Here is a 24,942-nt window from a genome sequence, read left to right as displayed (position 1 = left end):
GCCCGCCGGATTGTGGGCAAACTGTTCACCGTGGCAGGTGGCAGTTTATTAAGGATGGGCGCTCGGGAAGAGCAACCTGGGCCGCAAAACGCCCACAGGTGGCAGCACCTGCCATCCCACACACTAAACAATTTCTCACCCTTAAGGGTGCAAAAAAGGGTGTGCCATAAATTTACACCCTATTTCACACCCTTTGAGCACCCTATTGAGCCGCAGCACCCTACAAGCAGGAAGCAAAGGGTGCATTTACCAGAAGGGTGTAAACGAGGGAGCAAGAAGGGTGCTACAACTAATGGGTGCTGAAGTGCTCACAAGGGTGTACATGGAACTGAGTATATTTATTAATGTACAGATAGATATAACCAAGATATAAGCAAATATCTAAACCAAAAACAAGGCGAGAACTACAGCTGATATCCTTTGTACAGAATACGTATTTATTTGCCTTGCAGAATACTACAGTTTGCTTTGTCATTCCTTATTGTCGAAAACGCATAGCGATTATGTGTGCATATTACTCATGTAATTTATAGCAGCAGCAAATACAAGCGATAAATGTTTGCACAGTGAACCACAAATCTGATAAATGTAAACAAACCAAATGGCTTACATGGCGGCGCGCGGACATGCGCGTAGCATGGAAATGACTTCCAAAAGGTGAACTGCTCAGTTACGTCTTTAAGTACTTTCGAGCTTAGCGAACATGGAACGCCAACCAGCAAGAAACACGCAACCCAAAATTACCGACGGTCGCGGGGAAGACCCTGCTTCACGCTCGGCCGCTGCGGTTGGCTGCTTTTGAGATCGAGAGTACTAGCTATCCACGACAGCCTCTAGTGTGAACAGATTCACACCAACAGTAACTTTTGTTAGCAGAACTAATTAAATATACTCTCTAGGTTTGGCATTGTGCACATTATTTTTTCGCGTCGCTTGTTTGTGGTGCGTATCTGGTGTCCAGAGTACGCATTCGGTTCGAGATCGAAGGCGAATGAGTTCCCCTAACTCATTCAATGGTGAATGTCAATCGAACCTAATGACATTACACGTTCCCGAGTAGCAGTCGATTAATGACATTAGGGGCTAATGTCATGCGACGAGAATTAATTCATGACAATTAATCAATCAATTAATTAATTCATTAATGAGAATTAAAATTAATGACATTAAATTTGGTACTGCTCGAATCGTCTTAGCTTTGCAAGTGTGCCTGCGCAGTTAGAGGCTTAATACACCGATAACACTCACCAAGCGCAACGCACCAACCCATGATTGGCCTTTCGAGAAGCAACGCAAGCATGTAGGAAGAAAAAACTCGTGAGAGGCCCTCGCCTGGCCACCCTCGCTGGGAGTCCTAGTCCTCCCAGTAAAGACTCAAACAAATCCCATAATTGTCTATCAATTTTAGAACTTCTAAGTTGTTCTGACACCTATGAACAAATTTGTAAAATGCTTGTGCAGTTTTAATGCCCCAAACTGGGCAGTTGTGTTTTTTTTCTTCCCTATAGATGGCAGAAACATCGGTTTAGGCCTAATAGTTTGAAGTTTATTTAAGGTGCTAATATTCTTTGCATGCTGTGTGTGAGAAGTTTCGCGACTGCCTCTTGTTCTGCTACGGTCACGTGGTGTTGTTTACTTCTTGGTGCCGTCGCCGCTTCAACAGATTGCTGCATCTGTCAGAGCCTGCTGTTTGGAAGTGCGTGCGACCGTGTGTGTACGATTCTGCCCCGCGATGCCGCGTTGCCTAGTTAACGTACCACACTTTGGTGTGGTGGGCACGCGAACGACGTTCGCTACGAGCCTATACGCTTCAGGGCACGGTGGAATTCTTCAGGGCGACACCCTCAGCGCTCTCAAAGACGCAGTGTGCGCGTGCCCGGTTCTTGGCAGCAAATTGGACCTGGCGTCATGCTCGTTCCAGGCAAGTGCACGTGTGTTCCTTTGCTTGTTTTCAGCTGCGCTCGATAAGGTGGCGGTGTATGGAGTTTAACGTCCCAAAGCGACCGAGTTTTTGAGAGACTCCATAGTGAAGGGCCGCGGACAATTTCGACCACCTGTGGTTCATTTAGCGCGCACTGACATCGCACAATACACGAGCCTCTAGCATTTCGCCTCCATCGAAATGCGACCGCCGCGGCAGAGATCGAGCTCGCGTCTTGTGGGTCAACAGCCGAGTGCAACACTGAGCCATCGCGGTGGCAGCCGATAAGGTAGCGTTACGCGGAAATACTGCCAACTGAGGCTTTTCGGCAAATGTTCGAATCCGGATGGTGTTCACATCGCTAAGAGAGGCATGGCATATTATGGCACGTGAGGACCAGAGCTATACAATTTGCAGTGGAGTATATGGTTCGCGCCTGGTTCGCGTCGTGTTCCGCTTGGTAACCGTGCGGGCCGAGCTGTAGCTTTTACATTTGCTTGTGTAAGAGCACATGGCACATTTTGTTCTCTTCATTTGTGTTCTTTTGCGCTATTCATGTGTAAGGATTACATGCAGCAGTTTTTATTTTTACTATGGCCTTACGAGAACAGGCACTGTGCTGTTATTTCTGGCGATGGTTGAAATAAACAGTAACTGGAGGGGCGCTAAACGTTTCGTTTTTCACAGTCGCGTTTCGGGCTTCGCGGCCGAAACCTATGTGCATGAACCTCAGGGCGACGGCGGCCAGCTACGATACGATGCGTTGCTGTCGAAGCGTTTTGTTCATGTCACTTGTCTTGTAGCTTATTTTCTGAGTCTTCCAAAATTTCCCTATTCGCCCCGAGATAGTACCCATACGTAGTTTGACTAACCAGGCAGTCACCCTCTGACTGTACACGTTAACCATTTGCCATACTGCTGCTCCCCCTTTGCCTGGCTTTGCCTTAGCAGTCGCGCCGTGCAACCTAGCTGTCATCGTCGCTGCCTTGCACAGTCCGCAATGTACATAATATTCCATTTGCCGCGGCTGTGAAGCATAACCGAGAAAAAAAAAAAGAAAATATAACTATGCTTGTCAGTAACAAAATGCTGAAACTCTTCTTGTGGGGCTACGTGCTAGCACACACAAAAGCGAAAGGCATTTCATGCCCAGTACAAGCACTTCATCCACTTTGCTGATTTTTGTAGTGGTCGGTGGAGGATCGCTCACCATGCAAATGCGTATTAGTGATTTTGCTCATATCAGAATAAATTTAGTGCACATTACTGGTCTGTTTTCTAATCCGTGTGCATAGCTCTGCTGTTGCACATTTACTTTGTTTTGCTGTACTAGGCAACGGAGGCAGTGACGGCGGATCTTGCCGCACCAACTTGTCTTGCATGGAGTTTCCTGAGACTCGTGCACAGTATAAAAACCAATTGTTATTTGCCGTTTCCAGATTTTGGACAAGACGTTTGATGAATACGTCAACCTTTCTGCTGAGGACAGTATCCCAGATTTGTCCAAAATTCAGCTACGTGCACATGTCAGTGAGCAGCAGTGTGCATCGACATCTTCAGAGGTATTTGGATTCAGTAGTCGTGTAGTCATTGAAATCACAACTCAGTTTCGAATTCATGAATGAGCTGTTGGCTTTTCTTGCAGCCCACTGTGTCTGACAGGACTCTGGCCAGTGGCGGAGATGACCACGAAAACAGGACTGTGGCCAGTGGCAGAGATGACCACGAAAATGGCCTTGATGTGTCCTTCAGTCTGTAAGTGCATAGAGCGGTACAGTATAATCTCAATAATGAGCCTCACAGGATCGCAAATTAATATTTGTTTTGCCTGTTAACCATGTAGTAAAGAAAAATTTATTTAGTGTAAAAACAGAGAAGTCGGCCTGATGGTACATATCTATATATCAACCTGCTACTCTGTGCTGGAGAGTGGAAGAGGAAAAGAGGGTTCAGAAACAAATGAACTATACACTGTAGCATGGAAACTGAAACCACACCTATCCGTTATGGCTAACGACATTTGTCTGCTGCCCACTTTATCGGTGCTTGCAGTGTGCACTCTTCAACTAGCAGTCATGGCGGTGCTGATGTCAAGATAATGCTTATTGCTCACTGCCGGGTTCGCTGCAACCATGCTTATATTGCCGCCATTTCAAGTAAGACTTCTCTACACATCAGATTTTAAAATTCATACACAGTACACTTGTGGTACGAAATTTTATGAATTCGAATCATATCGAAATTTGTTACAGACGTGATTGTATCACCGAGATTCTGCTTGGATGTAATTCTGCTTTCCTCATCATAACACTGGCTTTGAACATTAAGATTCTTAAAGTCCAAGCGTCATAAATATTCTGAAGCACAACACGCTTCACATAGGCATCCACTATGGCCTTTTGTTGCATTTAGAATAGAGGCTAACTTCAGAATACTATCCAACAAATCCATGAGAATGTTCATTACTGATCTTAGGCATTTCAGTTCCTCCTAATTTATATACTAGACTAGTTCTGGAACCTTGACAGTGAATTTAGTGCTGGAATTGGCTGGCAGAGACATGCTACTCAATCTTACACAGAAGGCGTACAATTAGGGTGCAGTAGTACAGCGGGAGACAATTTCTGAGACGAAGGAGCTTAAGAGTTCAGATAAAGCAGTTCCTTCTTCAAGAGTGATCGAAGGCGTGCTGACGGAGGTCTCTCCTCTTGTGTTAATGATGCAAGTTCTATAGATGTTCTGGTTGTTTTCTCTTGATATCTTCTTAAGATGCATGTCTGATGAAGCGTCAGTCTGCAGTTTTTATAGCATTTGCAGTGTATAGAAAGATTTCTTCCTTTGCCACTGCTCAGCAAAGTTGCATGCTCTATGATTCGTATTGAATATTTGATTTGGCGTATTTGTGATAAGTGTCTGAATTTGAACGCAGTGAGCAATATTTTATTGCTCATAAAACTTTTAGAACTCCTGGAAGGTAGCCCTGCGCTACAGGTTTAAAAATCAGAGAAGGGTTCTTCCTAATGATGGTAGAATAGTTTGCAGCTCAAAGAAAATGCAGCGAGTCAGCAGCTACAATGGAGCTTGAGCGGCACAAAGTTCAAAAGCTGGTAAGGGGCATCCTGCAGTAAAATACTTTTTCAATTCGATTTTATTAAAGAGGGTGATGTGTAGCTAGCTAATAAAGAGTACGATTTTGATTTGCTTATGCTTTCAAATATTTGCATTTTTCTGTGATCAGAAGTGCTCAGATGTTAGTGTTTATTTTTGGGCTCTGTAGTGTAGTGATTTGGTGTTCAAATATTTTGGACGCATCGATTTGGTATCGAAATATTTTGGATCAGTTTAATTAGACCAGGCTAAGAACCATAAATCAAAAACAGCAAAAAGGTAACAAAAATGAAGGCTACCCTTTTGGGACCTTTGGGGCAGTAATACAGTTGTTTGATGTTCAGCCGCACTCCTTTGTGAGTTGGCTGCCAGTCAGCAGGTGGGAACAAGGCCAAGTGTTAAGGCAACTATTTGGCTTTTTTCCTGACCCACGCAATTCTAGGTGGTCGTCAGTTTGTGAAGATGTATCGCATAAAGGCACAGTACATGAGACCAGCTTTTAGACAATACTGCTTAAACATTAGTATATGTTTATATGCATAGCATACATCTATTCATGCCACAGTCGGTTATATTGCTGTTTTTTCTTTCAGGCTGCTGCAATCGCTGCTATTTCTGGGGAGGATGAAACGAGCTTCGGCATGCACACAGAGTGGCTCATGTCCGAGTGCCGAAAAGCCTCCCCAGATGAACTGCAAATGCAGGAAAGGATGTCGCTGACTTCCCGCCATAGGATTTCCGAGCTTTCAACAAGTACTGTTCAAGAGGCAAAGGAGAAATACCCTTACTTAAGGAACTTTGAAAAGCTAAGTCAACTCTTCCTACTATATTTGAGAGACAGCATTTACATTATGTTAGGCTACTTCTTAGGTGAGGCAGCATTTGTTGAAAAAGTAATATAGCTTCTGTGACTGGTCGAAAAACAAATTTTTAATGCACACTAAATGCGAGTGATTGAGTAAAACTTGAAAAAATGGAAGAAAAAATGCCAATTTTCGAAGCTGAATTTTCTGCACAGTAGCACCTCACTGTACGCACTATAAAATTTTGTCTAAATGAGCTGTTTGGGAATCAGCCATCCACATCGTGGCAATGTCTTTGTAGCAAGCAACTGCTGACATCAGTCATGTGTCGGCTACTCCTGATTCCAACGTTATCTGTGTTGTGAAAAAAAAACTGGTCGCAGTTTGGTAATGTGCACACTGAGCTGCTCTACGGGGGGAATGCATACAAAGCGTTGTGTACCTGTATGCTCTCGAGCCTTAATGCAAGAAAAGGTGCATGAGCATACATTTTTTTTACCCAGCGATGATGTCATAGTGATGCAACAATTTTGTTACTGCTGTAGTTAGACTCTAGTGACTACACTTCTACTAGCAGTTCCTGCATTTAGCTGTTGTGTGTTCCTTAAGCCAGGGCTCACTGCTTACCTCCAGCGGGGGATGCACTATGGGTAATTTATGCTGATGTTGCACATTCAGGCGACTAAGTAGTAATCACTGGGCAGGGACTAACAACATATAAAGCAAGAACCATGCAGGTGGTAATCAGGTTGTAAGCTTGGACAGTAACAGGGGGGGGAGGGGGTTAGCCCATGAAGGAAGACACACCTTAGCGTGGCAACGTTTTAAGATGCAAAACCAAGTGAAACAAAACAAAGCATATCAATGAAAGCAGCTCGAACTACCACGCTGTTTTGACTTTGCCTAGCCGAGGAAATGATTGCTATTTTTTAATGTGAAAGCATTTATTTCTTGGCTCATGACGCGGTGTTGTGTGCATCGAGTGTGTGAACAGAAAGTGTGCACTCCTAGTTGGAGAGCAACATGGGTCACACCCTATGTGTGCTTGTGGCAAGAAGAGCCACTTGCCAATGCATTGGCGCTTCGCTTAAACGCTGCCCCACTGTGCTGGAAGTGGCATGAGCACTCACCGGCGTCTGTGAACGTTCAGCAGAGAATGACTAATTATGCATTTAGTATGGGGATTGGCCCATGGAGGAGCTCTGAATGGTGTGCGGTTTGGTGGCCACTGTGAACTAAATTGCACAAACGCACCAACAGAAACAGCAGTAGTGCACATTGCTTTCGCATTTCTCCCCTAAAGCAGACTTCAGTGCCCCCGCTATACTCTTTTGATTATGAGATTGAACGTTCTGAAGCAAGTCAAGGCTTTGAAGTACAAGGTAGTGGAGGGCTCCGAATTAATTTAGGTCATCTGGGATTCTTTAACATAATTCACATCCCATAGCAGACGGACGTTTTTTCATTTCGCTTCTATTGAAATACAATCACAGTGGCCAAGGTCGAACTGCCGACCTTGGAATCTGCGGCCGAACGTTAGTCACTGAACCGTCATACCTGGTAGATTGATGCCATGCTTTGCATCAACTGCATTCTATGCATTGTTACTAACTTTTCCTGAAAACGATTTGCAGCACTTTTGCTCTGATGTCAACAAAATTCTTTACTTATTTCTGATTTTGCTCTGATGTCAACAAAATGCATTTGGGCAGAAGACCCATTAGCTGTGCCACGAAGGCTGTGCTTGTGCCAAGGTTAAACTGTCAGCACCATAACTTCGTTTTCTTTCGTGTGTGACTCGAAATTTTCAGGCTCAAGTACACCTTCAGAAATAAGGTGGTGTTAGTATTTTGTGAGGTCAGAGTGCTCATTTGAACTGTGCATTCGTCAGTTCCTTGCCTTATATTCTGTAGATGCAATGATAAAGTAAAATCGCTTTGTATGCATTGCTGTTTTGCTGTAAAGCACTTTTACATACTTTTTTTTCAGTTTTGCAGTGACTTTCAGAGATTTACGAAGGTCAGCCCTTCAGCTTGCATAGCAGAGGGGATTGACAAGATCATAAAATCAGTCCAAATGCAACTCATTCCTTGCGAAGCAAGCATAATGGATTCTCTCCGACGTGCTGGAGAAATGGCACCAGAGAGGCTGCGAACGCGATGTGAGTAGTGTTACAAAGGCTTTATTGCTATATTTCAGACCTACACTCTGTGTCAAATTATTTTTGCAGGGTTTCATCTTATAGTGAATACAAGGGGGGGTACTGCGCACAAAAAGACAAGGACAAGAAGATAACACAACAAGCGCAGACTCGCGACTAACTTTATTTGAAAACACGATACTCCTTTTATAGTTTCAAACTGTCACATCACACACATGTGGAAACCAAAAAACCTTTCTTCATTCTGATACAGTTTGATAGACGGGTCACTTACGCAATCTTTATCCTTCAGTTTGATACAGAACGCCTCCGCCAACTCACGCGCCACCTGGTCACGGCTCCTCCTCAAAACTTTTGTATCTGTCAGCAAAGGCAGGCAAGGGTTATTGCGCGTAGCATCCGGGCATGCGCCACAATGCAGGGGTAAATTCGACCCTGTCCCTGATTTCATGGAAAGCTGGTGCTCTCTTAAGCGCTCATTCAGACATCGGCCTGTCTGGCCGATGTATACCCTGCCACAGGTGAGGGGAATCTGGTATACCACACCCGTCTGGCACCTGACAAATCGAGTGGCATGACGCTTCTCGCAGTCCGCTTTCCTCTTCCCTCCGGACATGACCTGAGGGCACAATGAGGCCAACTTGCATGGGGCGGTAAAAACTACCGGCACGCCGTAGCTTTTCGCCACGTTCTTCAAGTTGTGGGAAATTCTGTGAATATACGGTAGAACCGCTGGCCTCATTTCCTTAGAACGGCCACTATCCCGGCACGTCCTATCTTTCAGTTTGCGCAGAAGCTTCTCTGCCACTGCAACAATGATTGAAGCAGGAAAACCAGCCTTCGTCATCCTAATTACCTGATTATTGAGGCTCTCGTGCACCAGGTGAGCGCAAGACTTAGACAAGGCGCCCTGCAGGCAATACGTTCCGATAGCCCGTTTGACTGTCTTGGAATGTGCTGACCTGAACGGCAACAGGTCTTTCCGTGCACGTGGTAAGTACATCCAGCAAACGTGATCTGGTGTTAAAGTCAGGTTAATATCTAAAAACTGTAGCTTGTCATGTTCCGGTAACTCGTGAGTAAAGGTTAGACCCTTCCCATGTCGTCTAAAAATCGATAAAAATTCTTCCACAATCACAGTGTGCGTCGCGCCAGGTCGATCTTTAAGAAACACTAAATAGTCATCAACGTACCTAAATATTTTCAGAGTTGTCTCATCGTCAAAATCTGGTGCGCTATTTTGACGATGAGACAACTCTGAAAATATTTAGGTACGTTGATGACTATTTAGTGTTTCTTAAAGATCGACCTGGCGCGACGCACACTGTGATTGTGGAAGAATTTTTATCGATTTTTAGACGACATGGGAAGGGTCTAACCTTTACTCACGAGTTACCGGAACATGACAAGCTACAGTTTTTAGATATTAACCTGACTTTAACACCAGATCACGTTTGCTGGATGTACTTACCACGTGCACGGAAAGACCTGTTGCCGTTCAGGTCAGCACATTCCAAGACAGTCAAACGGGCTATCGGAACGTATTGCCTGCAGGGCGCCTTGTCTAAGTCTTGCGCTCACCTGGTGCACGAGAGCCTCAATAATCAGGTAATTAGGATGACGAAGGCTGGTTTTCCTGCTTCAATCATTGTTGCAGTGGCAGAGAAGCTTCTGCGCAAACTGAAAGATAGGACGTGCCGGGATAGTGGCCGTTCTAAGGAAATGAGGCCAGCGGTTCTACCGTATATTCACAGAATTTCCCACAACTTGAAGAACGTGGCGAAAAGCTACGGCGTGCCGGTAGTTTTTACCGCCCCATGCAAGTTGGCCTCATTGTGCCCTCAGGTCATGTCCGGAGGGAAGAGGAAAGCGGACTGCGAGAAGCGTCATGCCACTCGATTTGTCAGGTGCCAGACGGGTGTGGTATACCAGATTCCCCTCACCTGTGGCAGGGTATACATCGGCCAGACAGGCCGATGTCTGAATGAGCGCTTAAGAGAGCACCAGCTTTCCATGAAATCAGGGACAGGGTCGAATTTACCCCTGCATTGTGGCGCATGCCCGGATGCTACGCGCAATAACCCTTGCCTGCCTTTGCTGACAGATACAAAAGTTTTGAGGAGGAGCCGTGACCAGGTGGCGCGTGAGTTGGCGGAGGCGTTCTGTATCAAACTGAAGGATAAAGATTGCGTAAGTGACCCGTCTATCAAACTGTATCAGAATGAAGAAAGGTTTTTTGGTTTCCACATGTGTGTGATGTGACAGTTTGAAACTATAAAAGGAGTATCGTGTTTTCAAATAAAGTTAGTCGCGAGTCTGCGCTTGTTGTGTTATCTTCTTGTCCTTGTCTTTTTGTGCGCAGTACCCCCCCTTGTATTCACCATGATTGACCGACTAGCCCAACAACGTACGCTCTTAAATCATCTTATAGGCATAGCATTAGAGTTTATCTGTGTTTAAAGGTTTGCTTCTTTCGATGTTTGCAACTCGTATCTGGTCCTGAATGGAAAGAATTTGATGGCATGTTGCTTAGTGTGTGGAATAGAAAACTGTTGTAATATAGCACAATTATATGTGTAAATAAGGAATGTTTTCAGCTGTGTCAAGCACTAGACAATATTTGAAGACCCGTTGGAATGGCCGTCAAGATACAGCAGACTTAAATAAGATAATGTTAACCTAGCAGCAATGTTTCATTACTTGTGGGCACAGAAGATTACAAACAACTCACTTTCTAAACAGCCTTTGTCATATAATTAGGGAACTTTAAGAAGATAATAAAAAAGTGGATTCAAACATTCCCTATAAATGTTTTGCTTTTGCAGACATCCTAACAGTCACAGTTGTGCGGATACTGTCTGCAAGTGTTAAAGAGATGAATGGGCTCTCAGCTTTTTTTGTGCGAGAGAAGGTAAGTTTCTTAATTTTGTGCTGCTAGAATGCGTGTGTACTATACTAATTTGCTTTGCTGAAAACGTTGGTCTAAGACGTTGCTGAGCTTTAATCTTATACATTAAACAGGAGAAGCCTAATATCAACGTAATTACTTTAGTGTAATGGTTTAAATTTTGTTAGCAAATGTGTTATAAATAAATAAAGGTAATAAAGTTGTCATCTAAGAATTGTGAGTGCTGCTGGCTATGGTCCAAAAATTAACATTGCGTATAAACGAAAATTGCATGTGTAAATATGAGACAAGCCATTTTGTACTGTTAACATTCTTTGTATTGTATTGAAAAAATGTATAATGTACAGACAACTTTATAAAGAGGGTGACTTAAGCATGGAGAGATGGGATTGAATTAATCCCTCATGGGCTGTTTCTAATAATGAAATATTTTTTTGCCACAACAGGACTTGAGCGTTCCTGCAACGCCATTTATAATTTTCACTGGACAGCAGATTGAAGAAGCAGACATTCTTCATATTAAGGTGGATCAGGAGAAACTTCATGGTCAAAAACGCAGAGGAGGGGCTGGCGGCTGTTTTATCGGCCAACTGGCTCTTCAGTGTCCAGTACGAACGCAAGCTCTGCAACACGCTTGTAGTGTTAGAGCGCCTTTTTCTTGGCCTCACACTAAGCACACCAAGAGTAGTGGCTACTAAGTTTCTCAATAAAGTCACAAAAATGTGTAGTTAAGTATAGTCAGGGTGATGTGTATTTTTCTGTGATATGTAGATGCATTGTGTGAAGTGTTTTATTGGTGTTTTTAATAAATTTGCTCTGCTATGCCAAAACTATAGCCTCATATGCACTCACTCATGTGCACTCTGATATGCATATATACAAGGCTCCGTGTCCCGCACATGCCTCAAATGAGGAAAATGTGGCCCTGCTGTATGATGTGTTATCTGCCTTTGTTGTTAAGGAAGTGTATGTTACTACTGAAGTGGTCAGTGTTGTTTTCCGTAATGAATTTTTCCTTGCAGGCATGTCTGGACGGTGACCAAGCATATCCGGCACATGCATGTGTGCATGGAGGTGCCCTCGATTGGCATGCATGTGATCCAAAAAACTGGGTAGCTATAGAACATTATGCAATGTGTTGCCAGCAGTGGCCTGTCAATCCAGCATTGTCTGCAGATTCGATCATTCTACATATATGGACACATTTGCTGTCTTGCATCAATCCTAGCCTATTGCTTGTTCGGTGAATCAATGCGGAGCACCCTTCCAACACCCATTTTGAAGGGTGTTATGGTTTAAATAGCACCCTTTAGTAAGGGTGCAACCTTTACACCCTTCAAAATTTCATGCTGTGCACCCTTTCTTAAGGGTGCTGATGTCTGCACCCTATCTCAGCACCCTTTTTCGAGCACCCATTTGGGTGCAAAGGGTGTTCGTCTGGGGACAAACTGATTTGCACCCTTAAGGGTGAGAAATTGTTTAGTGTGCAGGGCAGTGGCGCATCGCTTAACCGCTGCACCACTGCGCCAGGAGGGGTATGAGGACTCCCAAGGATCTATGAGGGTAAAGTAGATAATGACATTCTGCATATATGGGAATCAACCCATTGCGCTATCACGTCATAACCTATGGCTCAGTGGTTATGGTGCACGGCTGCTGACCCGAAAGACGCGGGTTCGATACCGGCCGCGGTGGTTGAATTTCTTTAAAGGAGAAACTCTAGAGGCCCGTGTACTGTGCGAAGTCAGTGCACCTTAAAGAACCCCAGGTGGTCGACATTTCCGGAGCCCTTCACTACGGCGTCTCTCATAGCCTGAGAAGCTTTGGGACGTTAAACACCTGGAGGGGGAATAGAACTTACCTCCTTTTTAGGGTACTCAGGTGCTGCCATCTATCGACAGAAAAAGTTCAAATCTGAGTTGCCTTGTAGCTGGTGAGCCCTCTTAAGGCGGTTGTTAGAGTTCGCCCCAATTTTGTTTTTTCTTCTCTCACGTTGTCACGGATACGGTGTTACGTTTAAAAAAAGTACGTGACAGACCTCAGCTCAACTTTGCCCTCGTTACTACTCCGGCCTTGTAGACAGAAGCTCAAGGTTCGTGACTGGACGGGCTCCTCGTCGTTATCGGTGCGCGGCTTCTTTATTCTTGTCCCATTAGAAACACGTCGTTTTCTCGAAGATCGAGGTACGTGTATGCTTAGCAACACAGTTAGTTAGTTGGGCGAGATGGTAAAAATTCATAGTGGCAAACAGCGCAATGAGCGCAAGAGAAGAAAAAAAGAAGGAGTACTCCTTTCTTTTCCGTATACTTTTTTCTTATCCTAGTATTTCGTCCCCTGGGCTGTTTGGGCGTCTACGCTTTATCAAAGGTCATGGGGAGCCGTGCAATATCTCCTCTAAAACTCGGTCATTCGCAGAAATCTTGCCACAGAAAGGGCCCCTCGTACGTTTACACGCCTGAGACACCACGAAGGGGCGAGACGTCGAGAGGAGAATACAGAAGGAATAAAAAAGCAAACAAACAAAAGGCAGGAAAAGAAGGGAGGGGGTGGCTGAGGGGAAAGGGGTGCTGCTGTGGGAGAGAGCATAGCGGAGGCTTTCAGTGGGGCAGGGGGCGCAGGGTGTACATGACTCCTGCGGCGGCAATCGCAGCCAAGACCGCGCTTTACGTGCGTTCCGCACGATTATCGGACCAAGCCAGCTAGCGAGCGAGGCTGGGGTCCTGTGGTTGCGAGATCCTCGTCTCAGAGATTCCGTGCACTGTCGTTGAACATACCCATGACTTCGTGTTGTCAGCGGCGTCTTGAAAAGAGCAGAAATCGTTTCTGAAGGAACATACTATTACACTATTTCAATGATCGGACTGATGCTTACGCTGGTTACCCGAACGCATAGCGCGTCGAACAGCTCTGGTAGGTAATGTAGATACGTTCATTTGAACCAGAAAGAACACGTGGATTCCAAGAGAAGACAAACGTAGCAGGCGGCGGCAGAAAATTAGGTGGGCGGATGAGATTAAGAAGTTTGCGGGGATATGGTGGCCGCAACTGGCAAAGTACAGGGTTAATTGGATAGACATGGGAGAGGCCTTTGCCCTGCAGTGGGAGTAGTCAGGCTGATGATGATGATGATGAGGAAAGCTTTGGTTGGCAGTCCACCAAATATCGAGTTAAATATTTGCAGAATAGATTATCAAAAGTTGCATACTCCTATCGAGCTTTCGACTTGCTCGAACCACAATGATAAGGCGGAGTCACTAACGCAGAAGCCATGCAGTGTGGTTTTCAATAAACGGAAGGGCCTCGGCTTTGCTGCACGGTAATAAAGTTGCTAGAAAATAAAACTAAATAAAAATTTGTCGCCAGCCACGACAAGGCATCGAGTGTAAGCTAGCGGCTGCGACGTCGCAAAGGAGAACCTTGAACCTCGGTGTCCCGTTTCGACTCGGCGCGCTCGAGTTTCGCACCTCCCTCCCTCCTCTTCCTCCTCAATCGCAGCGGACCTCACACGGAGACGACGCCCGCGCGCACGCAGTGACGTGACGTCAGGCCCTCACCCTCTCACCCAGCCAGACGTCGACCGACGATAAGCAGGCCCACATATCCAGCGGCTGGGACAGAGCCGAGCGTCCAGTCGAGTCGGCACACGACACCGGGTGGTGTTACGCACAGCGCGCGTGGCTGCCTCGACGCGAGAGAAACAGCATCCTTCCGTCGCCGTCGGCATCTGAGACTACCCGCGAGACATCATGCTGTCGACACGCCGCATCCTGCCGACGACGGTCGCCTTCCTTTGTCTCCTCGTCAGCTGGACGAGGGCGCAGGAGGTCGGCGAAGGGTTCAGGCCCTTCCTCGAGTGTAAGCCTGTTCACCAGCTGTGTCACTTGAAAGCATTTGTTGTTGGGCTCAGCGATTTGTCGCGGCTTAAAAGACGGCACGCATGGACAGGACTGTTTTGTGTATACGGCCTTCGCCTAAAGAACCCAAGTCCATATGTCTTGTTGTTTAGCCCTGTATACGGGAACTTACGGCACCGCTGAATCTCTGCACAGTGAGAACTGTCGTCCTTCCCTTTACAAGCCTTTGTAGTTGCAGGGTGCGCCACGCGTGCCCGATTACAGGACTCAACGACGAGCCCTGTGGCCCGGTGACTTTAGATCAAAGATTCATTTCTTGTTTCCTTATCTTTATTTCATGAAAAGGTGCAGCTTGCAGATGGCACAGGAGGCTTCAGAGTTTGGTGTTCAAAATGCGAACAGATGAACACGTCAGGTCGCAGATTGCGTGTCTCTACCAACAAGGACGTGTCGTGGTCCATCTTATTGAGGACAAGAGCAATATGAAATACCTTTCTGCAACGTGCGGATTTACTGCTATTCTCGCAAGTGACACGTTGTTATCATCCGCTTTAAGACGTTTAATGTCCAAATCCGACTTGCTGAGCTGTTCCAGCTGAATCTAGCCGCCTCAGCGTCCAGTAATGTGCGATAACGACAACCTTCGTAGCATTTGGCGCTATCCCAGCCGTACCCATCAGCAATGAACTAATGATGGCTGTTTGATCGCACCCCTGAAATGTCCCTGCGACGTGCCCAGCTTCACCAGTTGCATCTTTCCCTATCTGTAAAGTACCGGATTATGGTCGTGAGAAGAACTAATACCTTCGCATAAGGCGCAAACAACAGCTCTGCCATGCGTCAGCTACGAGCTACTAGCAAATATTTCTTTTCCGGGGCCCATTTAACGTCATCCTCTTTTCATATACCCATGTCATCACTCTGGTGATCATATTATGCGTCGGTAGAAGAGAGAAACGCGAGTTTTGAGACCGAGAAGGATGCGTTATTTTGTGTATATTGTAACAGGGCCAGCAGAGATTCGTAGAAAACTTCAAGGATTAAGGAAACAAGAGAAGCAGTAGCGAGGGAGTCCGCGACCAGTATTGGGATCGCGGGTACTGGTACCAAGCGTACGTCCTGTGAAGTTTATTTTCCCTGCGCCCACGTCTTCGTTGCGGTGTGAAACGATAACTGCCAAATAGCGTTAGCCGCGCACAACGTTAGCGTTTTCTTGTACAGCGTTTCCTTTTTCTCTACACTGTCTGGCTTCAAGGGTGGCGCCATCTTCTCACTTTGCAGGCACCAATGCGAAGGGCGAACCCGGGATCCACGCCACGGCCCGCCTCGAAGGATGTGACGAACAGGAAGTGTGCCCGCTGTACAGGAACACAACCGCCAAGCTTGAGATGCAGTTCCGTAAGTTGCTCATTGTGTCTTGCTTGTTACATAAACCAGCATCTGCTTTGTGTGGAAATCGAGAGGCAGTGTTCTAGTACCTCCAGACTGTCCCTGCCTGCAAGTCACTGTTTTATGTTCGCTACGCCCGAGGCGCAAGAATTTGAAGTCTAGTTGGCATGAGGGATGCGCTCTCTCCCCCTTGTCCCGTTCTCTCTTTCTTGCTCTAATGACCCGTTGACCCGTCGAGTACAAACGCTTTTCAATAAAACCCACGTAGCGAAATGAACTTAGGAGCCACGGTTTAAGTCGCTGCTCGAAAACTAGACATGCCATGATTTATCTCTGGCCCACCCTTAGGACAAATGAGACGCTGAATACCCTTAAAGGAAAAGCATTGTCTGCGGTAGGCTACTGTGTCTTCGAAACCCTGTTTACCCGAAGGCGAAACTGTCTCGTTTGTTTCGCTGGGCTCGTTTGATTTGAAACTCATTTTCTACCTTGAGGAGAGCTTGCGAGCAGACAGGTCACGCCTTCAGGGTTGTTTCGAAAAAGAGCTCATATTGCTTTGAGTTAGAGAGAGGGGGTGACTCGCAAGAGTGACACTCGGCCTGTTTACATGAGTTTGATAGAGTCGAGTCGAGTTTGCTTGTCGGGCAAAAGACCAGTTGGTGAGTTCATGTAAACGCTGTCGGGTCGAGTAAAATAAGCGGCAGAATGAGTCGTGTTAACTTGCCTGCAGAGAGTAGGTTAACTCACTTGACCCGCCTTTCTAAAAACATCGAGTCGAAGAGTGGGGTTAGCGGGAGGGGAGAGGATAAATGAGAACCCGTTTTACGCTTGTGCCGTCGCGCCTGCGAGACAGCGGTGCCGTGTCGCAGTCTTGGAGGCTGCCACTGCCTTTTCCCGCTGCGCTGCTCGACACTGTGTCGCTTCAGTTTAACCGGTCTCGACTCGCTAAAATCGAATTCATGTAAACACGCAGTAGTCGAGTTGGGCTGGCCCTGCTCAACTCGATCCCCTGACTCGACCCGCCGCTGTCGGGTTTATGGAAATGAGGCTACTTTCTTCATCTCTGAATACGATTGTGGCCGCGTGCAGAGGTCCACAACAGCACCAGGGGCATCTATCGGCGCATCTACGGTCTCTTCGACAAGGTGATGGTGCCGTACGGCCGGGAGGTGAACGTTTGCAACGCGACTGCGTCCGTGGACGACGACGTAAAGTGCACTCAGGCCAACCGGGGTCTGCGTGAGGGACACCTCTACCAGCACACGGGTGGTTTCTTCGTCAAGCCGTTCTTCCCCAAGGTATGCGCACTATTGAACTGCTCACGTGACACGTTTGCAATGGCGGACGGGGAGTGGAGGGAGGGGAAATTAATTTATTTGCTAGCTCAGAAGATCCTAGATGTAACACACTGGGGCATTCTGGCCGCCCAGATTGTCCGACACCAGCCAGATATTCCAGGAGCAAGTTGGGGGAGGCAGGGAGTTTGGAAAGCTAATGGGCTCTGAAAGCTTCAGGGCTTCAAATAGGCCCCATGGTGTAGTATTTTTCTTCGGGCACATTCTTTCTTTCTGGATTGCTACGTTGCTGCATTTGGGTGGTTGGGTTACGCCATCTCCGATTGTAGCAGTACCAGTGGGTAAGCTCGCTTTTGACGATGTCATAGAACGAGATCTCTCAGGAGGAACTATGTTATTAGGTTCTCGGCCATTCGGGCATATTTAAAATCTCCGCGCCACAAAAATTTCGCTGTGGTATGAACTATGGGCAAGCGAAAGCAGCCTTATCACTATGAACATGCCTGTGTTGAATTCTACCTTCCTTCTTCGCAGGTCAAAGTAAACGTCGCCGTCTACTTGTATGACAAAGAAGGCACGACCAAGTACCCTATCGCCTGCGTCCTGATACCCGTCGAGATTCTGTGAGTACAGACAGGGACTGCTTTATTTCTACAAGTGCTCTAGCAAAGCAGCCAGTTTTAAGCTTTCGCGTATAGTTTGTTTTGTGCCTCGAGAATACTCCAATGTGTGCAGTACCGCAAGGGTGCCCCAATCACAGTGAAATTATAGGGAAGGGAGCGGTTCAACTGGCTTTGCCAAGAACTTCAACTTCGATCAGCGCTAGATTTTTTGTTAAGTGATTGTAAGTGGGAATTTATGCGATGCACTCAAGAGCTCCGAGAGCAACTTGCTTGAAAACCACTTTGCTCGGGTGGTATGCGGTCAATCAGCGAGGCACGTGAGGGCTCAAGTGTGTCTAAGCAGTTGTTAAACCCATCGCGGCTGCTTATCGCACCGCGATAGCCTTCTTTCCTCTCCGGGGCGCTCCCGTCTTGCTCGTTCCCACGGTCTGTTTGGTGGCGCCTGCATCTATTCAAAATGATCTTACAGTGGCGTTACCGATTTCTACAAGCTTCCCTGCACGAATGGTTCTCTCGGCTAGGGGTTCTATTAAGGTTCCGGCAGCTTGATTGATTCACTGATTAATTGACTGGCTGACTTATTGACTGACTGATTGGTTGGTTGAGAGGTTATAAGGCTGCGCCAGCTTAATTGATTGATTGATTGGCTTACTAACTTGCTGGTTAGTTCAACTGATTTGACTAATTTATTGACTGACGTACTGACTGATTTACTGAGTGATTAAATGATTGGGTGACTTGCTAACTGACTGAGTGACGAATTGATTGACTGATTTATTGGCTGACTAAGTAACTAATTAATTGTCTGACGCAGTGATTAATTGATTGGCTGACTGAGTTATTGCCTGACTAACTGACTGACTGCTTGGTTGATTGACCATTTGATTAGCAGACTGACTGACTGATTGATTGACTAATTAATTGGCTGACTGAGTGATTAATTGATTTATTGACTGATTTATTGGCTGACTTACTGACTGACTACTTGGTTGATTGACCAAGTGATTGGCTGACTGACTGACTAAGTGGTTGACTAACTGATTGGCTGACTTACTGAAGTACCAAAGCAACAGTGTGGGTTGATTACAGCCACGTGAGATCCTTTAACATGCATCGACATATCTCCATACGGGTGTTTTTACCCGTCTATAAAACTTCATCGCGATCCACCGAAACGCAGCTGCCCCGGAGGGGTTCGAACCCTCGGCCTTGGGCCAAAGGCTACTTCAACTTCAGAGATATGCGACAAACTCAAGAAGGCGGGCAGGTGCTCGAAAGGCTTGCCGCGTGTGTCCTTCGCTCCTCTGGTAGAAAACATTGAAGGTGGCGGAAACTGTTACCGCTGGAAACATGGATAGTGGTTTGGTTTATTGGGGTTTAACGTCCTAAAGCGACCCAGGCTATGAGAGACGCCGTAGAAAAGGGCTCCGGAAATTTCAACCACCTGGGGTTCTTAAACGTGCACCGACATCGCACACTACACGGGCCTCTAGAATTCCGCCTCCATCGAAATTCGACCGCGGCGACTGGGATCGAACCCGCGTCTTTCGGGTCGGCAGCCGAGTGCCATAGCCACTGAGCCACCGCAGCGGCGGAAAACATGGATAATATTCTCTATCCAACGTTGGTTGACACACTGCATACCGTATGCTGGACTGTCACTACTGCCATAGTCCTTCAATGTTCTACTGCCGAAGTAACGAGCGCGAGGCAACCAAGGATCGCGCTTGGATGACAACAGTTCTGAGAATTTGGCTATTGGTTTGTTTGGGCCACCTGTGGGTTTCAGTTCAGCGCCAGTGCATTGTGAGAGAGTGTATACAGTTCAGATAGATGGTAACTTGAGTTTCTGCCCAAGATCGTTCTGCCGGAGTTGGCCTGCGTGCCCTGACCGCCAGCCTTGAACACGACCGTTCTCAGCCGCGGGACATGTCTCGGAGCCCTATCTTACTCCTCCCGGTGCTGCCAACCAGATAGGGACAGAGCCACGCGCGTTCACGTCGGCCGCGTGTCCTGTCGTGTCTCGTTAGCGATTTCCGAGAGAAGCCCAGAAACGCTGGGCCCCGCAGTGGGGTTTTCGGGCTGATAACCGCGAGACCGTATCGTGTTCGCTGCTCGCGAGACGAGAGCCATTCGCTTGGGAAGGCCGACGCTCACGCCAGCTTGTCTCGGTCCGCTTGTTTCGAATGGGTGTGGCCGTGATAAAGGAACACGCGATGGGAATCGTCGTCACATGCCGCCGTTTCTCTAAGCCGCCGTATGGGTGTTCCGTATGGGTGCTCCGTATAGAGCTGTGCACGGGCTCGGGCCGGCCCGAAAGCCCGTACCCGGCCCGGCCCGCGGGCCGGGCTCGGGCCTTGCGGAAGTCTATTCACCCGGGCCCGGGCCGGGCTTGGGCCACGGCATATTTGTCTCGAACGGGCCGGCCGGGCTTCGCGATCGCGATTGATCCTGCGTGGCTCCAGCCGCCCTACTGTTGCAAGGTTCGAAAGCCGTCATCAATGGACGATTTGTTGTTTTTACATAATAACTTGGAGTGATAACTCTGTACAAGCGCCGTGTTTGCATATACTCACTAATTTTCATCTAGACCATGAGAGCCGAGCATTTTAAAAACATTGAAATAAACTGATTTTCCTTAAATTATCTCTTTCTGTTTCATCGTCATTTCAATTTCAGTTTTGCATGCAGGTCGGGCCGGGTCCGGGTCGGGCCTTAACTCGGGCCGGGCCCGGGCGGGCTTAGGTTTCTTCAATGTCGGGCCGGGCCGGGCCTCCGTCAGTAGTGTAGGGCTCGGGCCGGGCGCGGGCTGAAATTTGTGGCCCGTGCACAGCTCTAGCTCCGTATGGGAGTTATTCCGTAAAAGTAGGTTTAGCTTAGTTTAATTTATTGCGGTTAATTGGACAGGGTTAATTGGAGAGACATGGGAGAGGCCTTTGCCCCGCAGTGGGTGTAGTCAGGCTGATGATGATGATGAATTTATTGAGGTTTAACGTCCCAAAGCGACTCAGGCTATGAGGGACGCCGTAGTGAAGGGCTCCGGAAATTTCGACCACCTGGGTTTAACCTGCGCTGACATCGCACAGTACACACGGGCCTCTAGAATTTCGCCTTCATAGAAATTCAGCCGCCGCGACTGGGATCGAACCCGCGTCTTTCGGGTCAGCAGCCGAGCGCCGTAACCACTGAGCCACCGCAGCGGGGCGTAAAAGTAGGTTCCGTATGCTTGCTTGCTTAATGTAAAAATTGTAATGTATGTTGTAAAGTTGTAAAAGTACGTAAAAGTCGTATGATACAGTAACCTCATACAGGCTTCGTCATACAAATATCATACAATTTGTAAAATTTGTATCATACTGTATAACATCTGTATGACAAATGTATGATTTTGCAGAAATGAATGACATTTGTATGACATATGTATGATAATTTTATGACATTTTAATGACAAACCCTATGAGGTTATTGCATAATACAACTTTTTCTTTCAGTAGAGATGAGAGAGACAGATACGTTTAATGACTGGAAGGGAAAATAGGTCGGCCGGAAAGATGAATATCTCGCCTGCTACTCTGAACTGGGAAGGGGAAGAGGATAAGAAAGAGGGTCATGATGGGTGGCGATGTGGTGAGAACAGACATGAGAATATGTACACTCACTATATTTATGGCATCACAACCGCAAGTCGAGTCCCGTGCCACTCAAAAATTGTGAAAACGCCTGCATCGCCTGGACATCTTTCCAACTCTGCGGCCATGCGCCTAGTAGTAAGTCCTCCGATAGGGGCCTGCTGTCTAAACACCTCAAGGAAGCGTCCCACGTTAGTTTTTCGCGCGCATATACACCACTAGTACATGCTTCATGGTCTCGGTTATGCCACAGGTGGAACTGTCGGGGGAGTCCGCAAATCCAATTAAACATAAATACTTTCGCGTAAAAACGACATCTAAACGGAGTTTATGCGTCAAGCATGCATGAGGGCACGGAATTCCACGCGGAACCAATAATTTCACTGCCGCATCTAGCCTTTTAAGAGGGATGGGCCGAGCGTCTTCTTCATAAAGTCCGAAAGAAGAGTGGTGGTATCCGGTCTTGAGAAAGGCACAACTCTACGGGGCTTAACGTCCTAAAGCAACTCAGGCTATGAGGGACGCCGTAGTGGAGGGCTCCGGATAATTTCGACCACCTGGGGTTATTTTACGTGCACTGATATCGCACAATATACACGGGTCTGTAGAATTTCGCCTGCATCGAAATGCGACAGCAGCGACCGGGATAGAACCCGCGTCTTTCGGGTCAGCAGCCGAACACCATAACCACCAAGCCACCGCGGCGGCTGGTATGGTATATGGATATGGGTAAGGGACTCTGTAGTGGAGGGCTCCGGATTGATTTAGACCAACTGAGGTTCTTTCGATTGTGCACAGAGCCCATACTTATGCTGACCCGCGTCCTCGGGTTCAACAGTCCTGTGGTTTAACCACTTATCTACCACGGCGGTGGGCTTGCTTATGGATATGGTTCATTAGAAGTATGGGCTCTCTAGGCTTGCTTGTTCGGAATAGATGTGGTCACAATAAAGCACCACGTGATGCGCACCTTCCGCACGCTGAGGATACGCCGCGGTTCGCCTCTAGCCGCTTCTTCAAGTTGCAGTGCTACGCGCACACAACATCGCGATGCGAGCAAACCAAAAGCGCCAACAAAAACTCACGGGCTCGATAACAAGGAAGCCCAGTCTACATGTCCTAGCTGAAGACAGGGTCAGAGCACTGCCTTCACGGTACACCTGTACCTGGAGAAAAGTGCTGAAGGAGTCTTCTGTGATAACGCGGTGCGCGCGCCATGGAACGGTTATCGGTTTTCTACGTTGACAACTTTTTCGCGGTGTAAAGAAAGGAAGAAAAAAAAATTTCACGTGCACCGCGTTCGCCGTTACCCACTGGAGAAGAGCTATTAAATTGCATACCAGTGTCAGACTAAACTCCCCAAAGAGTCTAATCGATTTGAAAACAAAAGCCGTGACTTCTCACCCCACTGTGAGGAAAGGAGACGGTGGTAGCCATATTGTTTTCTCTAGGCAGCGACTGCACACTCTAATGTTCACCGCTTCTACATCAACCACTGCGTAAGCGCTGATAAAAGGCTGCCTGTATAGCGCACACCATTAACTGTCACTGGTATCAAGCTGTTCGAAGGACACTGTGACGTCACCGGGCCTATGCTATACGCGTTCCGACCCATAGTCGGATACAACTCAAGAACGCAGTGGCTTTCCCTCGTTAAAGGACCCCACTTCCAGCCAATGGCGTCGGCCGATTCCCATGACCCTTCTAACATGACAACGCATAGTTTATGTATAGTTTAACAATTTGCAGATCGTCGCGTTGCTTGTGTTCGTTATATTAACAATTCAGGCAAGATATCTCAACACCTCTCCTCCTCTACCTATACTCCTCCCTCCTATCGGCACCCTGGCAGTGGTAGTGGGGACAACTCCCCAGTCACAGGCCCGTGCATTTTCCTTTAATATTCATCCACTTACTACTACTGTTAATGTCAACACCAAAGCTGTAACGCTTGCTTGTTATTAGTTATGGTGAGTATGTAAGTACGCCTGCTAGCTCCAAGAAAGTTATCCGAGAATGTAGACCATTGAAACTTTAATTTACCATCAGCCTAGTGCTGAAGAAAATTAAAGAGGGGGGGGGGGGGGGGAGGGGGGTAGACTGAGTACTGACGGTGGTCGCGTAATCTGTATGCAAGTGGTAAAGAGGTCAGAGTTACGTAACAATTCATTTTTGGTGGATGGCAGCACTTCAAGGAAGGTCATATGCGTGCCAGATTCCGAAGAACATCCGCGGGTGTTGGCTGAACTGTAAAGAATAAATACGAAACTGACACGAGCGAATAACTGTACGTAGCGGGTCATTGCCACCATCATCATCATCATGACTACCGCTGCCAAGTTTCCGGAGCTCATCATTCCACATGACTCAGCCGGCCTGATATGAATTCTTCCTTTTGCACCTCCTCGTTCTATCTAATGGCAGCTGGTCATCAGTTAAATCTAATTAACTCGAGCTTTTTGCCTAATAAACTGTGATTTCTTTCTGACTTTTCAGCTTACATCTGTCATTGTCTGAGCTAGCGATCTTCTTCTGTTTGTTTTTCAGGGACAAGGAAGGATGAGCAGATGGCCGCCCTCAGGCACCTGGTGCAGTTGTCGAAGACTCCTGGAGCGGAGTCCTGTTACGCCAAAAATAAATAATTTAAGAAATTTCCCTGGGCCCACTTCATGAACACTATACACGAGAACGCCAAGAAAACATCCGAACAGAAACGGGAAACAAAACCTGGTCATGCGAGGTCAGGTGTGGAGAGCTGGTTTTTACGGTTGTTTCCATGACAACGAAATAGTGGCGTCCTTCTCTAGGCCTATAGTTTCTAGATAGGCTCAATACAAACTTTAGTTACGCCTTCAAGCGATGAAAATATTATCCTAAATAAACATTCAGTGGAGGAAAAGTAAAAATTCGCTGTGGTTTAGCTCTGGTTAAATTTGGAGTGACGCGAGAGCTCCGCCGAGCCGGTTAATTACTTATACACCTGCGACTCCTCTCCCCCTCTCCACCCTTTCCCCCCACCCCCCACACACACATTTGACACGGCGCATGCGCACAGCTGTTGCAGCTCGGTTTCGCCGCAGCGCCGCAGCAGCTGCTCCGCACCACGTGACCGACCGGCTCAAGGCTACGGAGCTCAAGGGGTGCCACGCCGAAGGCTCCAAGAGCTGGCGTAGTGTAGCTCTCGCTACAAAAGTGAACGCCTGATGCCGCATTCATTATGAATTACCGAAATGAACGTTTGAAGTGTGACA

General features: G+C 47.1%; 2 protein-coding genes and 1 pseudogene across 4 annotated transcripts; all 3 read left to right on the top strand.

The window, feature by feature from the left end:
- The first annotated feature begins 1,620 nt into the window (after positions 1 to 1,620).
- LOC149332377 (uncharacterized) lies at positions 1,621 to 7,753 on the top strand. 2 transcript variants are annotated; one of them, XM_089557283.1, is made up of 5 exons: positions 1,621 to 1,921; positions 3,361 to 3,483; positions 3,567 to 3,676; positions 3,974 to 4,077; positions 5,623 to 7,753. In XM_089557283.1, the coding sequence occupies exons 1-5, from the start codon at positions 1,733 to 1,735 to the stop codon at positions 5,655 to 5,657; spliced, it is 561 nt and encodes a 186-aa protein (XP_089413409.1). In that variant the 5' UTR covers positions 1,621 to 1,732; the 3' UTR covers positions 5,658 to 7,753. The 2 variants fall into 2 exon arrangements, with proteins under 2 accessions (XP_089413409.1, XP_089413410.1); XM_089557284.1 differs by lacking the exon at positions 3,974 to 4,077 and having other exon boundaries at positions 1,623 to 1,921; positions 5,623 to 7,748.
- Positions 7,754 to 7,768: 15 nt separating this feature from the next.
- Positions 7,769 to 11,638, top strand: LOC149332376 (uncharacterized; annotated as a pseudogene). Its single transcript, XR_016285159.1, has 3 exons — positions 7,769 to 7,993; positions 10,819 to 10,904; positions 11,348 to 11,638. The product of XR_016285159.1 is annotated as an uncharacterized LOC149332376 (transcript).
- A 2,814-nt stretch (positions 11,639 to 14,452) lies between these two features.
- On the top strand, positions 14,453 to 24,346 carry LOC149332375 (uncharacterized). The gene is made up of 5 exons (XM_089557286.1): positions 14,453 to 14,756; positions 16,037 to 16,153; positions 17,234 to 17,442; positions 17,974 to 18,062; positions 24,239 to 24,346. The coding sequence occupies exons 1-5, from the start codon at positions 14,648 to 14,650 to the stop codon at positions 24,252 to 24,254; spliced, it is 540 nt and encodes a 179-aa protein (XP_089413412.1). The 5' UTR covers positions 14,453 to 14,647; the 3' UTR covers positions 24,255 to 24,346.
- Positions 24,347 to 24,942: the final 596 nt, after the last annotated feature.

This window comes from Amblyomma mixtum, chromosome 8, assembly GCF_055824585.1.
Source record: "Amblyomma mixtum isolate Tamu chromosome 8, ASM5582458v1, whole genome shotgun sequence".
In the NCBI taxonomy this organism is placed as follows: Eukaryota; Metazoa; Arthropoda; class Arachnida; order Ixodida; family Ixodidae; genus Amblyomma; species Amblyomma mixtum.
The sequence above is the reverse complement of the archived record's forward strand: the minus strand, read 5'-3'. Positions and strand labels throughout refer to the sequence as shown.

What these genes read in the sequence shown, in the direction of transcription:
- LOC149332377 (XM_089557283.1), top strand. Translation starts at nt 1,733, where the DNA reads ATGCCGCGTTGCCTAGTTAACGTACCACACTTTGGTGTGGTGGGCACG. An exon ending in TGGCGTCATGCTCGTTCCAG is followed by an intron (nt 1,922 to 3,360) that starts GCAAGTGCACGT and finishes TGCCGTTTCCAG; the next exon opens with ATTTTGGACAAGACGTTTGA. An exon ending in TTATATTGCCGCCATTTCAA is followed by an intron (nt 4,078 to 5,622) that starts GTAAGACTTCTC and finishes TTTTTCTTTCAG; the next exon opens with GCTGCTGCAATCGCTGCTAT.
- LOC149332375 (XM_089557286.1), top strand. Translation starts at nt 14,648, where the DNA reads ATGCTGTCGACACGCCGCATCCTGCCGACGACGGTCGCCTTCCTTTGT. An exon ending in CAAGCTTGAGATGCAGTTCC is followed by an intron (nt 16,154 to 17,233) that starts GTAAGTTGCTCA and finishes GGCCGCGTGCAG; the next exon opens with AGGTCCACAACAGCACCAGG. An exon ending in TCAAGCCGTTCTTCCCCAAG is followed by an intron (nt 17,443 to 17,973) that starts GTATGCGCACTA and finishes CCTTCTTCGCAG; the next exon opens with GTCAAAGTAAACGTCGCCGT.